Source organism: Lagenorhynchus albirostris, chromosome 2, assembly GCF_949774975.1.
Source record: "Lagenorhynchus albirostris chromosome 2, mLagAlb1.1, whole genome shotgun sequence".
NCBI classification, from domain to species: Eukaryota; Metazoa; Chordata; class Mammalia; order Artiodactyla; family Delphinidae; genus Lagenorhynchus; species Lagenorhynchus albirostris.
In genome coordinates, this window is record NC_083096.1 from 109,694,490 (window position 1) to 109,713,100 (window position 18,611).

The 18,611-nt window shown below is 44.3% G+C and overlaps 1 protein-coding gene across 2 annotated transcripts; it reads right to left on the minus strand.

Moving 5' to 3' along the window:
* Positions 1-1,223: 1,223 nt before the first annotated feature.
* Positions 1,224-18,353, minus strand: LMO4 (LIM domain only 4). 2 transcript variants are annotated; one of them, XM_060139620.1, is made up of 5 exons: positions 18,016-18,353; positions 15,048-15,286; positions 7,606-7,702; positions 7,053-7,208; positions 1,224-2,011 (listed from the first exon to the last, which is right to left on the minus strand). In XM_060139620.1, the coding sequence occupies exons 2-5, from the start codon at positions 15,281-15,283 to the stop codon at positions 2,003-2,005; spliced, it is 498 nt and encodes a 165-aa protein (XP_059995603.1). In that variant the 5' UTR covers positions 15,284-15,286; positions 18,016-18,353; the 3' UTR covers positions 1,224-2,002. The 2 variants fall into 2 exon arrangements, with proteins under 2 accessions (XP_059995603.1, XP_059995604.1); XM_060139621.1 differs by lacking the exon at positions 18,016-18,353 and adding an exon at positions 15,486-15,624.
* Between the last annotated feature and the right edge of the window lie 258 nt (positions 18,354-18,611).

Below are 18,611 nucleotides of genomic sequence, written 5' to 3' on the forward strand. Positions count from 1 at the left end.
TTCCCCAAGGATCCAACTCAGATATTGTTATCTATGTGATTTTGTTCATTTTATTTTCTTCCTGCATATTCTTTTTATAAAGCTCTAATAAACTATTCACTTTAACTAACTCTGCCTTTAAATTCTCCTACACGAGGTTTATAGGAGGTTTTCAGTTGGAGCAACTGATTTTTTTCTCTTGGCCTGGAATCTCTGGAAGCAGGAGATCCCAAAGGGAAGCTGACTGCTAGTTGAGAGGTGTGGTGAGCCAGACCTCTCTGCAGAACCATTCCCATTCTCAGAGAGAGGGTGGGTCTATATCAGGAGCTTTTCTCTGGAACAAGAGAAAATAAAACTTAAAGGAGCATTATGAACACACCTGCTTTTATTAATCTGTAAGAGAAGTTGCAGTCGAGTTTGCTCACATACTACAAGCCTGGCAGGGCAGCCTTTCACGTGTTTCCTCCTTCCAGCAACAGCACTGGGCCCACTGAGTCCTTGGCCTACACGTGTTTTCTGCAGGCAACTTGGGCGCTGGTGGGGAGCCACTGCTGCCTAGAACGGGCGACTAAGTACCTCAAGACTACTACTAAATGAAATCCAAATCCTCCGCCAAACACATGGAAAGGCAGAGTCAGTACAGGAGCGTAAGAGCAAACCAAAATAAACAAATCATACAGCAGACCACACGAGTCTAGAAGCTCAGCAGGAAATGGCTGCTTCACCCATCAAAGAAGATTGTAAAAGAGCTCGGGGTCCTAACAACTAATGGAACTTCAAAATCCGTACAGGTATGGTTTAGAACTGCTATTTCCTTCAAAAGCTATAAACTTGGTAAGAGAACAAGATGGTTATGCCACATTCTTTAACATGCTTTCCATCAATACCCAAGGCTTTCCTACTGAGAAAAAAGAATAAACGAAATAGCTGAAGAATCAAACGTATATATATAAACACAAAAGATTCACTGTGATACAGCAGAAGTGTAATGACATGCTGTTAACAGAATATTATGAATTTACAGAACGGACTCCGTTAGAGACATGGCTTCGTACTCCTGCCAAAAATGGCATAGTTAAGTAATCTGAAGAACACCTTATTGGCTCAGAGCTAAATAAATATACCCACTGCTTCCCTCGACCCCCAAAGATTTAAAGTGAACTTGGCACGGAACAAAAAAATAAAATAAAATTTTCCAAAACACAGAAAAGAAAAAGCAGTTTTTAAACCCAAACTCCATCGAATATTTTTCTTTTAAGTTTTTATTATTTAAATACACCATACTAGAGCAAATGTCTCTGAAAATATCACAAATAAAAGATTTTTTTCTTCATTCAGCAAATTAGAAGTAGGGGGGGATTTCTACACAGTAGCTTCTATGAGCCTGACTTTTTTTCCAATTTTTTTTCTTTTTTTCATTCTTTTTTTTTTCTTTGCCATGGGAGTAGCAACATTAGGACGAAAACACTTACATGCATACATACATTGTATTTTACAGAGATACAATAAAAGTGTTTGTGATAGAATATCACAAAAGCCACATCTCTTTCCTTTATCTCATGTTCAGTTTTGATTGAAACACATTTCCTTACAACACTTAAATATACAAAGAGCAAATAGAATGTTGTTAAGGTAAAAACACAGGGTACAAACTCTGGCCAGTGCCCTGCTAATTGTTAATGAGGGTAGAAAGCAGATTTGAATGCTTCTTTTAATTAGCTTCATTAGTCATTTCCCTCCTCCCAAGCTCCCTCCCCCCAAAGATGTCGTCCGGTGGATCTTTTTTCATTTTCTCTACAGTCTCCCATTAGCCCAGGTTCATGGAGTCCTTAATGTTCATATTCAGTCATTTTAATACACCAATAAATGCAAGAAGGGCAATCAAGACTAAAGAAGGTGCAATGGCATGGAGCTGGCACTGGTGCTAGCTACAAAGGTGACTTGTCTACTGAAGACACATGGGATCCACCTGTGATGAACAAGATCTGAGATGAAGGCACGCATTCTGCATTACTCTGACCTTTTAGCAGACCTGCAAGACATAAAAACGGGCATCTTAGCTACAATGCTAAACTTGGAGAGATATGAAAACTCAAACATGGCTGCTTTTGTCTTCCCTACATTCACTAATCTTCTTCTATTAATAGATTACTTTCCAACTGTGACTTGTTAGAGGCTTTCTACGCTACTTACTCTGGCAGTGGAGAACTAAAGCATAACATCTTCTGCACTGTTACTAGCGGACAAAATGAGACGATAAATGGACTTCCAGAAAGTTTCTGGTGTAAACTTCTACAATGAATTGCTGAACTCTGTTAAAAGCAAGTTTCTTTCTGCAAGGAATGAATTGTAACATCTTGCCTCGAACTAGGATCTTAAAGGCACATCAGAGCCAAGTTCCTCCTCCCCAGGAAGTTTTGCGTTAATATTCTCAACTGTGTAAACTTTGGCAAGTTACTTAACTGTCTGTGTCTTGGTTTCCTCATCCTAAAAGTGGGGAGGGATTCCCTGGTGGCGTAGTGGTTGAGAATCTGCCTGCCAATGCAGGGGACACAGGTTCGAGCCCTGGCCTGGGAAGATCCCACATGCCGCGGAGCAACTAGGCCCGTGAGCCACAGCTACTAAGCCTGCGCGTCTGGAGCCTGTGCTCCACAACAAGAGAGGCCGCGACGGTGAGAGGCCCGCGCACCGCGATGAAGAGTGGCCCCCGCTCGCCACAATTAGAGAAAGCCCTCGCACAGAAACGAAGACCCAACACAGCCATAAATAAATAAAGAAAGAAAGAAGCTTTCATTTAAAAAAATAGTAATAATTTAAAAAGTGGGGATAATAAGGGTGTTATAAGGATTACATAATATATAGGGAGCGCATTCAACAGCGCCCGGCACTTAATAAAAAAGCTAAACGAATACTGGCAGTTAACATGATTATTCTAATATCCCCATATGATGTCTATGCACCCATGTCCTTCTCTGCTTATAGGTATGTGTGTATATGCATGTGTGTATACACACACACACACAAAAAAATATTGATACTTCTTTTCCCTTAGTATTTCCTACCATGCCACTTAATATTACATGAATATTGTAAATATATGAATCAAACATATGTAATGTGTTAATGACTTGTGCTCAATTAAAGAATGTAGTTCAATGGAAGTCTAACTTTAATATCTAAGTTAGAATTGATAATCCAGTTGTCCAATACAAGCTGTTTGCAATTACCAAAATGAAATAATAGATATTAGTTTTTTATGGTTTTTTAATGACATTGTGAGCTTCCCAGGAAGTTCTCATTTCACCCTTTCCCTAACTTACTAAAAGCCTAAAGTCTATTAGGAGCTGCAACCCCCTACTTCCAAGCTAATTAAAGTGGTAGAGGCTTAATCCCCAGAGTGGAGGCTCAGTGTGAGAAAGGTAATTTGTCCAGAACAAAGATGCGGCAGCAGCCAGCGAGCATATTTAATAAATGAGCAACAAATGTCCTCTACGATGGACACACACACAACGTCAATTATGTAACTACGGGGCGGGGTGGGGGGGAACTGCGAAGGGGTATGTAAACTAGAACCCTCGCTAAATTTTCTTCTGACCAAAGAGATGTGATCTCTTATTTTACTGAAAAGCACAGATTATTCTAGATGAAACCATCACTCCTGAGTGGAAGAAAGAATTCCAGAGCAGGCAAAAAATTTACCAACCCCTCCCCAAAAAACCCCACAATTCTTGATTCTATTTACATAACTCTCTCTCTACAAGGCAGTATTCTCCTGAGGGGAGCCAAGTCTCCTTCAGACAATATAGGCTATAACATTTTGTAGATCCTAGAACAAGAGTGGTCTGAGATTTCAGTCAGAGAAACTGTATGATTTAAGAGCTTAAGATTATTTTTTCTCAGAACATACAAAAGCCAATGGTGCAGAACAACAACTAAACTATACATCCCAGACGCTGGGAACAAATTTCAGGAGGATAAAAGTTGAAAGGGGCCAGATGATGGGGGCCTATACTTTCCATACAATTTTAGCTGCCTTTAAAGAAGGGATGTACAAATAATCAACTCATTACTTTTCAGCCAGAGGATGTTTGGGTATATTTATTATGCATCATGCGCTAAAAACGTAATTGGTTCTGTGAACAGAAGGAAAATGGCCAAAATTAATGTCCAATTTTCCCCACCAAAAATATAGAGAATGAGAGAGAAGAAAATAATAAAATGGAGCTATTTGTCATTTCTCCCCATCTCATCTCCTCCAGAAAAGAAACGCCACAGGGTTTGGGGGAAATCATTTTAAAGCATTCTTCAGGTCCAAAAAGCAGTTTATGATTCCACCAGGAAGTATGTTTTCATTACTTCTTCCCCCTTGCCCTCTCATTAATATCTCTCTGGACCACATTCAGCTTACCCCAAACGTTTATTTACAAAAACTACCTTGTGAATTGACTGTGCTCATGGTGAGCTGAGCACCAAGGGCAAAAATGTAAGACATTTAGGCCAACGGGGATATGTTCTTAATTAACATCACCCCCAAAACACAGCTTCTCACCAATGTCTGACAAGAACACATCCTTAAGTTATATTTCCTTATTCCTTTTAAGAACTATTCATTTTTGAAGGCCACCTGTCTCCTTTTAAAAGGCTTCCAACATTAAAATACACGCCAGTAGGCTCTTTTTCACTGCCTCATATATTCTGTGTTCCAAAATGAACGCCCTACCTCTCCCACCCTGCAAAAGGTATGGACTTATATGAAAGGCACAATACTTGCAATCTCGTAAACATGTAAACCAGACTTTGCTCAAATTTTCCTCCCTAACACCTCCCAATTTACATCATCTTTTTTTTTTTCCTGGTACGCGGGCCTCTCACTGTTGTGGCCTCTCCCGTTGCGGAGCACAGGCTCTGGACGCGCAGGCTCAGCAGCCATGGCTCACGGGCCCAGCCGCTCCGCGGCATGTGGGATCTTCCTGGACCGGGGCACGAACCCGTATCCCCTGCATCGGCAGGCGGACTCTCAACCACTGCGCCACCAGGGAAGCCCTTTACATCATCTTATACTCAGTAAGATGGTACTGTGAGACGCTGCTCGTACTTATTACGTGTCTGTGTACTTAGTCCCTGGCTAACACTGCTATGGCCTGTATTCAGTCTGGCTACATTTTCCATCTTATCTCTACATCCTTCAATTCTCACCATGCACGTTGGTGAGCTGTATCATTTTTTATGCCTTGCTAAGTCAGGGAAAGAAATGGTATAAAAGCAGCAACAAACTTAAGATATCATTTGTAGAGAAACTAAGCTTTTACCTTGGGGGGGTGGATTTTATTCTTGTACTTTTTTTTGGCTACCAAGTATAACTACAAATGGCTTTGCTTCTACATGAAATGGGTATCTCAAAATATTTGTTACCCATTCATTGTCCTCAACCCAGCCCTATAGATTCACTTAATTACAACTGAAACCACGAAGGTCTGTAAGTATTTATATGTATTGGCACTCCTTAAAGAAGCCTGAACTGGCTCATCAATGGTGACTGATTAATTTGCAATAAAAAATTAGATTTCCGTTCTTAAAATAGTATTCTATGCAGTTCCCATATTAGTAAATAAGGAAAACTGTACACATTTTGATGCAATTAACCTTTACCTAATAAAGCAATGGAAAATACATTTAAAATCATTCCATAAACTTGAGTAAGGGAAAATGATAAAAATAAGCATTAAAATATGGCAGTATAATTTAAAATTTTTCAAATATTAGTCATTTTCCCTGTACACAGCATTAAGAAAATGCATTACGGAAGACAAAGAAGCCTAATATTTCTTCCTGAGATTTTTGAAGCTCGCTAAATTCCTATTTGCAGATAAATGTTGTTTTTTGTGATCCCTACAACAGACATTAATGAAGTTCCTATTGTAAATCCATAAAGAATTACCAAGTGAAGTGTGCACTTTTTGTTTCAATGCAATAACTCAGTGCTGTGTGATTGCCTGGGTTAATGATGAAAAAGTCAAACATACTATCAGAGCTGATGGAAAAATCTATCACCAATCTGAAATTAAAATTCATCTGTGGTCAATAAGATTTAATATCCATGCAAGTGGTGCTGTAAAGAGTAAATGAATCAATGTCATCAATACATAATCAGTATGAAATATGATGTGAATAAAATTATGTGCACGAGTCATACATTTCACTCTTTTCTGGGCCAGTGTGGAATGAACAGTCTCTTAACTGAAGGTTGACAGTAATTGTTACAAATTAGGCACAGCAGTTATCAAAATGCACTCACTTGCATAGCTATAGGACTTACTAAGGAGATTAAAATAGATCTGAAACTATACAGTACTGCAGGTGCTGGACAACTGTTGATCACCAATTTTCCCTCTGGAGTGCCCTCTAATAACATGATTGGTACATTTGTATAATTTCCTCGTTTCTAACTCTGGTCCAAAAACTTTCCAGTTGTGGATCGAGAATCAAGACATTTAATCTTTAATGAGCAGCAAGAGCTAGAACTTTTAAAAAAAAGTTGTAACTTACTCAAACATTATGGGACTACCAATCAACAAAAATGCTCTCCTTTGGAATTCCAGAATGTTTTGTAAAACTGCTCTTCTAAGATTCAAAGCACCGTAAATTGGGTTAGGAAGGCAGGTGTCCAGATTGCTATTACTAATGCAGAAATCATTCTTTCATGACAAAGACATTTATTCCCCCTTCCTACCAAAAATGTTCTAATTCCCCCCGCCCCGACAATAACCTAGTCACATCGTATTTCTGAATTTCAAAATTGTCAAGTGGGATAAACAACTGGTCGTAGGCAAGTTTTACATTCTGCCTGACTCTGCATGTGATAATGTGTTCAACATTGGTAAAGCTACAGCTATAATTAAGTCAGGATTTTTTTCACCACAAAAGATTCATGATTTAATCCATCAATTCCTCTATTTCTGAACCGTGTATGTATGAGTAGTCTACATTTCTTTAAAAGGGCACGCAAAAACACAACCACCTAGGAAAACTCCCTCACTAGACGAAGAGGTTGAACCTTCCAACTAGGTATTCACCTTCTGGTCTGGCAGTAGTGGATTGCTCTGAAGTGAATTCAAATGGCCATTGATGAGAGCTGTAGGTCTATCATGTTCACAAAATAAACTGCCATTGATGTAGTGAAACCGATCTCCTGGGACCAGGCGATTCCGGCAGGTAGAGCATGTAAAACACTGAAAGGAAAAAGCAAATCCACTGAAAACAAGTACAAATTAAGTCTTTCTTGGTCACAAGTTTATAAACTGTTTTTAAGCAGGTATCTGTCAAGTACAGAGAGCCACTTATGGCTTAGTGTTTTCTTTCCTTCAACATGATTCTGGAAAAGAGTAAGCCAAAATGCAAGAAACTGGATCAAGCTAAAGGGGAAAAGCGACAAACAGGTGCGTGCTTCTGTGGCATGGGGGAAGTGGCGTGGGTGGATGTGTAATCATCACTGCCACATAACAATTTCAGTGGATTCCTTCCATGTTTGCGGCTTGAGAAAACAGGGTTCCTACTAAGGAGACATGCTTTGTCTCCATGTAGGAAAGTTATGGTTCTTTTAAAAAACAGAGGAGGAGCAGATGCTACCTTCAGATGATACACATTGCCTTGGGCCCTCATGACGAGTTCGCTCGCAGGAATAGACTGTCCACAAGCGCTGCAAGCACCGCTATTCCCAAATAACCTGAAACAAAGATGACGGGGACACCAATGAATAATCCCAAACCAAGGAAAGAGAAAGAAATCCCCAGCCTCTGGCCCTCCCTTTGGAATGCATTTGACAGAGACTGAATTCTTAGGCTCCGGCCTCAAATTTTATGAGTGATTTACATCATCTGGGAAAAATCCTTTTGTGGGGGGGGGGGTCACAGCTAACTTCTGCCTACCGCAGAGGAAGAGGGTGCCCTGGGTTTCAACAAAATATTGACTTACACCTCTAGCAAATATGAAACAATTCTGTTCTACACACATTTTATCAGATTACTGAGTTCATCATAAAAAAAAGATACAATTCATGCCTGAAGTTTAAATGTATTGTGTCCTTGAAATTATATGAAGAACTCTTTTGTACTTTAATCATATCTTGAGATATGAGTCATCAAAAGGGTTAAGAGGATTTGATTGTATATCTAAGAAGACATCATGCTCAGTGTATTGAAACTCCCGTAAACCTCCATCAGTGCAGACTTTCCATTAGAAACTCTCTGCTATCCAGGTTGATATATAATGTGTATGGGTTAACCTTTTCAATCATGGTGTCAACACTTAAGATTTGCCTCTGCTCATCTCTTTCATCCTAACCTTCTCTCTCTCTTGATAATGAAATGCTTGCTCCAACTTCCCTCTATCTGCTCCTGAGTCCACAATTTAGATTACTTCATCTCTGCTAGCAACAAACTGAATGAAATTTCGATTTGAGCAGAAAGTAATTTACCGGGATCTGGACCCATTTGTCATCATATCTCTCTGGGTGTTTGCTGTATCACTGCAGTTTTCCTATGCAATCAAATGAGACCACAACATCTGCCATGGGGGGAGGAGGGGGAGAAGAAGAAGTCTGCAGAGGAGGGGAAAGCTCAAGGAAGTGCGGTGTACTGAAGAAAAAGATATACATAATTCCTTACATCCTTCCACAGGCGTGACAAAATATTTTAACGAACACCGAACTTTGGCTTTTATGAAATCCGTCGACTCAAACTGGGAAGCTTTATTTGCTTTTGGGCTTCCCTCTTTAATATCCACAAATATTTATTAAACAGACCAAAATGATTTCACATTGAAAGGTGGTATCGGAACGAGTAAGCAGGGTCAGAGAGGCACTTTTCAACAATGAAAAACAAAGTAATAGGACTTACAAACTAACATATCGGTGTCATAATAAATATTAATACTTGCATTTCTTCCTTGTCCAAAGAAAGTCATAAAATGCAGTTTGTGTCAAACCATGAGACAGCCTCCTACAGAACACCCCGTAATCTGAATGATTGTGGCATGCCTCTATATAAAAATAATTGCTTTGAGTTTTCAGAATCTGGTCTTGCAGAAGAGGCTTGTCATGTTCAAACTACTAATTTGCTGTCGCCACTTTATTGAAAATAGCCTGTAAGTTGTTATTAAATGTATCGACTGAACGACAGGGAGAGTAGTAAAACTGCCCCTTAAGATGGCTTTTAATAGGAAGCCCAAGAAACAAATTTTGCAGCAGCATCGATTTGAAGAGTTCAATCAAAACTCCATTTCAAAACTAATTAGTCTGAGATCAACAACACATTGACACGTTCTTACAGAATCAGAACAGTTACAGAGAGAAAGCTGAAATAATACACTGTCAGGACCTCTAGCTGCAGGACCGCACCGCGTGGGAGCTCAGGGGCCGCTGGCCTGCCATTTCCTAACACTGGACCATTTCAGGAGCATCGATGAAGCCTCCCGGAGTCTCACCCACAGCATCCTGCGAGTGTGGGTTGTCACTGCTGCCACGAGAGGGTTCTCAGAAGGGTGAGGTGGCCAGAGAATTAGCATTGCCAGGGGGAGTTTCCAGTCAACAGCAGGGCTATTTCAATCCCCAAAAGGGGTACCAACTCAAACACTTCAGGTAAGAATAAAATTAAAAACCTGTCGATGTAGCCAAAAACATGCTGAGGATAAAAGGGGGGCGGTGTAGATTAAGGGGGTAGGGAACAGAATCCTACCTGAGCTAAGGACCAAATATCCTCTTACAGCAACCCAGAAGTATTTTAATGGCTAGGAGTCTATAATTATGGCTGCCACTACCAACAGGTACACAGTGACACTCCATCTCAAAAATACCCTTTCACAGTACCAATCTGATTACCCAACCTAAGTGTTCATTTATTTAACAATTCACCCTGAGTAAAGTCAGCTGTATGTCTTCAATGTCTAAGGGCAGTTGTATGGAATCCAAAAGCTTTTCATACATCTCATTTTCTCCAGCACCACTTTCACAACCTTTCAGGGGACAATCAGCCACAAAATCACGGGATTCCTAAAGTGTCAGAAATTACAGTTACAAAGTTTGAAAATGACCAAGATCTACCCAGGACTGATGTGCTATTGAACAACATTATTAATGGAGTTTAGTATCTTTCCGTGCCTACAGCTTTAAGGCTGCCTCAGAGCAGAAAACTTACATGTCTAAACACATTTTAATCCCTTTTACCAGAGAGGAAGGCTACCATTAGAATTCCACCCTTTTTTCTGAAAAGTTGTGTGTGTGTGTGTGTGTGTGTGTGTTTTAACAACGTTTCTGTGCACTGGAGAGTTAATTATCTAACCAGGGGGACTGTCCAGGACAGTGTTTGATTTAAAAGGCTTGAGGCTTTAGGTGCTCAATTAAGTAGCTATCCTCTCAGACTGGACTATAATGGGCTCTTTTCTCTTTAACTCAAGCAACGGGGAGATATACCCCAGGTCAGGCTAATTAAAGCCAGGGGAGTCTTTAATTGTGATGACAGAATCGGTTTCAGTTTCCTTTCTTTGGGTCCTCAGTCCAAGAAGGTCGTTAATATTTCAGCATTTGGGCAATGCAATCAATCACAAACATCAAGAGGTTACTTACACGGGGAAAAGGGAAAAGGAGGAAAGAAATCCCACCAAACCTCTACACTTTAGAGGTGCTCTGCTCCTATGAAAAGTACCATGTAGTGCTAGTACTGTTTGCCAGCTCCAACTCTCCTTGCTGACAGAGATGGAGAGCAAGTTGTATTTTTAGTTCAGTAATAATACTTAGCATCTTTCCCTAACTTCAACGACCAATAGGTGAGCCTACTTGCAACTGGTTACTTCAAGCAAAATACACACGATACGGAGCATTACCTGGCTGTTTTCTAAACCGCTTTCAGGCAAGGAGAGGTAGGTTTCTAAGAGTGTGGCTGAAAGGTATACATTTGTACCTACAAGTAAATATCAGCAACCTATCTGAGGAGAAAAATGCACATCCACAGCTACCGATCCAGAAGCAATTGGTTTTCCAGCAGGTTCCTATATTTAATCTAAATTCTGCACCGGCTATATTAAATGTAACAAAGAAAATGCAACCCAGAAATTATGCCTGGAGCCAAGTCCATTAAAAGTACTTCGGAATAACTAGAGACCAAGCACCTTAAAAGCACCAGAAGCTATTGATACTTAAGAGGGGGGCTGTGAATAATCGCAACTGATGCGTTAGAGAGGGGAGGGAGAAAAAAAAAATCAGCCAAATTACGCTTGGTTAATTCAGAGTAACAGATCTGCCCCCAAGTGAATTGGAGGCCTTGAATTAATTCTGTTATGACAAATCAAGATAAACGTTCCCCCTAAATTGCATGCGATTTAATTAATTTTTGAGATCCTAGGTTTTTTTTTTTTCCTAGCTAATAGTTCACATGCTCCTGTGCTGTCATTGTGCTTGAGTGGGCAGACTTCAAAGTGATATTAAATAACCAACTATTAGATTTACCTAGCACGTCCTATTGGAAAAGTGCCATTTAATTACCTAGCCTGTTCAATTAAAGGGACAGCATTCTCTGAATATAGCAGCTTGCTGTTGATTACCAGGGAAATGAACTCGCTGTCTGGCGGCGCCTCCGTTCCTAACGCTACCCGCTCCCGAAACGCACCCTCCACCACCAACCACCACCAATCCCCCCGCCCCGGGCCCCCACCCCCAGCTGCGCGGCGCTCACTGCGGCTGCGGGCGCCACGTGAACCTCCCGAGCGGAGCCCGGGGAGAGAAAGCGCTACCCGCTCGTCCGGCTCCCGCCCTGCGCTCGCCCCCTCGCGGGCCCGAGGCTGCCGGCCGGCTGGGCGCCTGAACTGCGGCCTCAGGCGCCGTCAGCCCCCAGCCCGGCCCCCGCCCGGCCGAGCGAGCGAGCGAGCAAGCGAGCGAGACCCGGCACGCCGAGAACCACCACTCGAGCTTCCGGCGCGTAGCCTCGCCTCCCCGGACCTGGAGCCCCACCCGTCGATCTCCGAACTTCCTCCTCTTGCTGCACTTTCCGCGCCAGTCTTCTGGCCCGCGGTGGGGGTGGAGGAAGGAGGACTCGAAGAAAGAGAATCGGAGTTTCTGAAGCTACTTGGTGGCGCTGGGATTGAGCTGGGGGGTCGGGAACCCGGGGGGAAGGGGGAGGACGCGCTTCCAAGGTTCAACGACTTTTGTAATTTTGCTAGGTGGCGGGGCCAGGCCGGCGTTGGCCCCTTTAAGATCCACCCTCCCTTTCCTCTCCCCTCCCCCCTTGTCTATCCCTCCCTCTCTTAGAGGCCAATTTTGTTAATTAAATGTTTTGTTTGCAACGCAGCTCTCATTCATTGCGGACACGTCATTCGGAGCAGATCTAAGCCAGAGACCAGATCTCATTAGATAAAGCCCATCAAAACTAAGAAAATGGAGGAGCCACTAATTAAAGCTTTTAATTGTGCGGATTCGCTGCAGCAAGGCAGCCGCTTTATCTGAAATCTTGGAGGGAGGAGAGGCAGAAGCCCAGCTCTGCCCAAACGACACTTGGTCGCGCAGGGGGAAGGGGCTGGGGAAAAGCAGCACCACCCACCCCTCCCCCCCACAACCCCCTCCTCCCCGGGCCCCTCCCAGCTCTCCCAAAGCTTTTTAGCCAGATCTTGCTGGTTTTCAAAAAGCCACAACCTCAAAGTCAGACAGTTTAAAAGCCCCTTAATAAATCGCTCTGTGGTCCCAGCTGGGGCCGAAGAGCCAAAGGGTCCCCTTCACCTGGCGGCCGGCGAGCGGATTAGTCCCGCTCCTCAGCGGCCGTCCCTGCAGAATTGAAAGCTCCTCCAACAAGTGGACTGAGGGGAGACTGAGGAGGGAGTGGCTGAAAGGAAAGGGAACGCGCAGCCTCCCCACCTTCCCACCCTTTCGGCATCTTGGTGGGCAGAAGGAACACTGAAGAAAGACTTAGGAGATCCCTTAAACTTGGTGGGTGAGAGGGGGGTGTCTGCTGCTGAGCCCTGAGCAGTGTGAGGAAAGGATCAATTGGGTACTGAGCTAGAACTCCGCTCTCCCGAACAAATCTAAGGTCCTCAGGGTAGCCTCCAGTTCAACAGCAAGCGTGGTTCCAGTTTTCAAAGTCAGGAAAAAAGAAAGAAAGGGAGAATATGGACCCAGTTAATTAAGTCTTGGGGCTGGGCACACATCCTCCATTGCTCCATTAAGCCAACAGAAAAACACCAAATGGGCATTTATATTTGTTCCCAAGAATAGGGAAAGGAATGGAAGTGATTCCCAGGAAGCCACTTGCCTAAACTTGTCCTGAGGGAATGCAAGTGGACCCATCTTCTTTTTAATTAGTGGTAATCAGAAGCGAAGGTCTTCTGAAGGCACTTGGAAAAGAGATGAATCTGTACCATTCACTGCTTCTGAACAGCACTGTCAATTTTTCCCCTTTAAACCACCCTCCTTCTTACCAGTTTTGCTCTCTAATTACAGTACTGTCAAAGCTCATGGCATTGCTTGGAAGGAGGACCAGAAAGCATTATACCCACGCTGCTGCTGATTTTCCAACGTTTACTTCTAAAAGAACACTTCGTGAAATTAATGCTGCCACCTTAATTTAAAAATAAAAGCCCTCTCCCTTCCTGTATTTCTTTTACTTGGCTGATTGAGGAGGCCAGCAAAGAGGACATAGGTTGCATTACTGGAATAACCAAATATCATCTTATTCCATCATTTACACTAATGATATCGCTGGGGTAAACATACCCATACTCAGCTCCAAACTGCACTGGGATCTTCTGCAGTTTTAGATGCAGAGTCAGGGAATCACAATGGAGCTAAACTTTGAACAAAATACCTCATCTATTGATTCACCCTCATTGAAGAAAGGGCAAAAATTTTCTAATCTCTATAAAGAAAATGGTTTAGGGCACAAATTTTAATAGAACGCATTTCTTAAAAGTGAGTGGTTGTCTAGTATCAACCGTGTGCGTGTGGGTTTGTTTTTTTTTTTTTTTTAATTACTGGATGTTGAAACAGAACACCTCCTAGAAGCATTCATGTGCATCAGTCTATCAAACCATTTACTCAAATTAAATGTGTAATCCTTCAAATGCCTCCTTTCAAATTAATGAGTTTAAGTAGCTTGAGTTCACCTGAAAAGATCCTATAGGCACCTGACCTCCTGAATTCTTTCCATTAATTGCACTGAAACTTGTTGGAAAAAGGCTGCTTACATGGGCATATGAATGTTCCTATACATTGCTTTAAAATGCAAGATTAGTATAATTCTATAGCCTCTTTTCCTAAATCTCTTTTGGGGATCAAGGGTAGTGATACAAATGACAACAACAAAAAAACCAAAATCTGAACATTCCTCAACTGAACTACAAATTCTACATCACAAACCACAGACTAACACTTGAGTATTGCGAGCCTTCAAGTAACAATATATAAAGAGAAACATTACCATTAAGTTTTTTTTTTCTTGTTCGGGTTTCTTTGCTATAAGAAGAATGACAAGTCTTTAAACCGATGGGCAATCAGCATTTTTCACAAGGAGCACAAAGAATGAGTCAGTTTTCCACTCAAAAAAGTTTAAAGGTGCTTACGTAAATATCATAATCAGCCAGCACCATCGGCATATCATTTCTCACTACCCACACTTACATTTTTAAATCAGTCTTTTGTCTCCCAAGTTCCTATGTTGGTCCCTACCTTGCTTTAAGAAAGCAGCTTCACTCCCAATTGAAATGTTTATTTTTAGTGGAGTGTCCAACTGCGGCTGACCACGTGAAATCCTGGTCGCGAGGATCCTGGTCCCAACCTTTGCACACCTAGCAGCCCAGTCCCCCCAGATGCGCAGTTTTTACTTCGTGTGGCCTTTGCCGTTAATTTGCCACTAAATATTGGAAGATTAACACACGCTTCTTTAACCCCTTAAATTTCGGCCAACCAGGTTTTTGAGGTGAAGGCTACACTGTATTCTCAGAGATGCCCTGCTCCTTTCTTTAAAACCCTTGGTAACCTTTGGCCTTGCCATTGCTCTGCCCGCCCATGTCGGGGAAAGGCAGCCAAGTCTTACCTAATGTAGTCATTTCTGCAAAGGATCATGCCGCTCTTGGTGTAACAGGACGTGCCGATGTCGCCCAGCTGCGCCTGGCAGCAGGAACACTTGAGGCACCGGCTGTGCCAGTAGCTGTCCATGGCATAGAGCAGAAAGCGGTCCGCAATCTTGCCTCCGCAGCCTGCGCACCGCTTCCAGGAGAGGGAGCCGGCCGTAACCGGGGGCGGCTGTGAGCTGCTGCCCGGATTCACCATGGTCTGCAGAAGGCGGGAAGGGGACAGGGAGAGAGAGACAAAACAGGGGCGATGCAAAAGTTAGTACTCGCCGCGCGAGTGAGCGAATCCGTCCCCCGCCAGCCCCCAGAGTTGCTGGAAGGAAGCAGCAGGGCAAGGGCGGGAAGGAGGATGAGGGGGAGAGGGAAGGAGGGAGGCTTGCCGGCAGCAGCCTCCTGTTTACTTTTCTCAAGCTTTGTTCTGGGGCCACGAGCTCCTCTCAACTTTCCAGCGCCCGCCGCCGCTGACAATTTCAGCTCGGGTACTGTCAAAACTCAAGAGACCGAGGCTCCGCGGCGCGCTCCTCCCCTCGCGGCGCCTCCTCCCGGCCCCCGCCTCCGCCCACTGCCCCCTCCTCCGCCGCCCGCCTCCAGCAAATGAGGGTCAAACCCACCCACCGCCTCGCCCGGCCCCTCCCGGGGCCCCGCTGAGCCCCGAGCGCTAGTCGAGGGGAGTGAGAGGCGGCCCCCGCCGGAGCCACGTTCCCTCCCGAGCTCTGCCCGGGGAAGTGCAGCTGCAGTTCACAAGTTGGAAATAGTTCGGCTTTCTGAAAGGGAAGGAGGGAAGAACCGGCGGAGGGGAGATGGAGAGAGTGGTGGTGGGAGGGGAAGCGAGGGGACTTCGGGGGGGGGGGTGCGGTGTGTAAAGTTGCGAAACTGGTTTTTCTTATTTTAAACAGCACCTTTCACATGCCATTGTGGTGACCGCCATCTCCTATTATTGTTCCAAATCTCATTTCATTTTGAAGATCAATGAGTGTTTTCTCTGCGTTTGCAGGACACAGGCAAGAATAATAGATCATTGAACTTTAGGATGCCTGTTAACTTCCTATACAAACACTCTCCACTTTGGTCTCACTAATCTGCCCTTGATCAGCAATTTAAATGGTAGAGCTTTGTTCCTCCAAAAGGGTGAGGGGTACGTTACTGATAATATGTGAGAAGGCACTGTTAAAGGATGCACAAGTTATATCTGAGCCAGACCTACTGTCACCAAAAACTGCTTTTAAAAATTCCCCACTCTTTCTAATGAATGTCACGAGAGAAACAACTGGGGTCTAATATAGGAATCAATTTATAAAGCTTAGCCTAAACCGATTAATTTGTTGCCTCCAATCCTGAGTCCAATAAAGTCCTAGTGTTCCTCCAGTCACTTATTCTATAAAAAGATCAAGTTATTTACTGCCAATTAAGCAGCCTGTTTTGTCTTTGTCCTCTGTAAGCCGAGAGTGTGGGCTCCCCCCGAGGCTCCCGGCTATCTGCTCAAGACATTCAGCTGATACCTCAGAAGCGAGAGGACGAACTTTGCCTGTCCCCGGCCCAACTTGGCTGCTGCAAAAAAACGAGGGGAAGGGAACGAAACAAGGACTTGTGTTCCTTAAATAGGCCGATTTTAAACACATTTCCTCCGAAAGAGTCCCGGAACGTGTGTCCAGTGACCGCACAATAAACCAGAATAAGAACTGCACCAATTAAGCTGTAACAAAACCCTGAGACTTTGGAAACAGGACCACTCTAAAACCCATTAGCATTGCATTTAACCGAATGCATCATACCTTTATGTAAATTGATTTATCTGATGCATTTACTCGAGGAATTGCTTTTTGTTACAATTTCAGCCCTAACCCAAATGAATCTGCATTTCCTGCCCTAGGTCTTTAAACTGCCCACCCCCGCCCAACGTTTTAATCGCTCTGAATTCCTTTTTAAAAGAGGAGGAGGGAGGAGATTCCAAGCTCTTCCCCGCCCCCATCTTTGGTGAGAGGTAAATATATATGTATATTTTTTTTGAAAAGGAAACATTACACTGAGAAAAGCATCCAGTAACCCCATTAGCTAAAGCTCTTAAGGACAAGCAATACCTTAATGCTGATTAAATCTAAAAGAGATGAATCAAGACGACTGACCAGAAACTGACTCCCCTGATAACTAAGGACGGGCCCTCATCAAGTTTCATTTAGAGTTGGAAAAAAAAAGAAAGCTTTTAAGTTAAATAGGCTTATACTCTAGTAATTACATAGCCAAGCAATTTAGGTCCTGAGGTAGTCTGTGAAATAGAAAGCAGAACTGGCAGCTAGAGGCAAAATCTGCCCCCCTTTAACAACGTCTCTGGTGTTTTTTAATGGAGACCAAGGGAGGGACAAACGTAGCGCTGACAATTTGTAGTACAAAAATGGATGCTTAATTCATGTCTTGATTTTAATTAGGTGATTCACCGGATTTCTCCTGGATTGGAACAAAAGACTTATAAGCCAAGAGGAATTTTTAAAAAGAACCAGCAATACCGAATCCTGCTCACTTAGATCCTTTCTGCCACTGTTTCAAAAATAGTGGTGGGGTGCGGAGGGTAAGGTCGTGACTATTTTCCCCACACTACTTCTCAGACTTCAATGCTTAAAGCACCTCCTGCCTCTCCCTTTGGAACTGAATATATCCCCACACGCCTCCAAGGTCCCCACCAGCCCCGTCTCCAAGAAGAACCCTTTTGTAAGCAGGAACCGCTACAAAGCTGGCGGCCCGGGGCTGCCCTCCGTCCTAGCTCGCAGGCCGGCCTCGGTAGTTTCGGACTCGCGCATTATCTAAGCCGACGTATTGTTTACTTGCAATTTGGGACGGTCAAGGGAAGGAAGCCAAAGAAAACAGCCCCGGCCCAAATCGCCCCCCTCCTCCTTCTCCCCCCCCTCCCTGCCCGCGGTTCTCCAGCCGTCCCCTTACCTGCTTTTCCCCTATATTGCAATATTGCGAGAGGCGGCGGCGGCGAAATTCGTGCGAAGCCGCTCGGCTTCCAAGGAAGGGGCGCCTTGGCTGGCGGAGGTGGAGGGAGAGGGGGGGATGTTCTCGCAGAAGCAGGAAAGGGGAGGAGGGGGCTAAGGGCTGCTTTTCTTTTCTTTTCTTTTTTTTAACGCGCTGCTCTGAGGCTGGGTTAGGGGGCCCCGCGTAAGTGGCAGGCGCCGGGAAGCAGAAGCGTCAGTCTCGGTCCTCGTCGTTCTTCTCCGCCTCCGGCTCCGCGCGAGCAGCTGCAGGAGCCCTCGGCCCGCGCGGCGCGGCGCAGCGGCAGCAACTGCTGCAATCGCTGCTGCAAGTTTGGCAATGTGGCTTCACTTTGTATATTCCCCCGCCCGGAGGCCCCCGCCCCGCCCGCGCTCCTCCCGCTCCCCCTCCTACTCCTCCGCCTGCCTCCCTCCCGTGCGCCCGCCCGCCCGCTCGCTCGGGGCTGCTGGCGGCGACGGCCGCTCGGCCGAGCTTCCTGCACCTCCAGCCGGGGAGCGGCCACAGACACAACAGCCCCGGGAGCGGCGGCGGCCGGCGCG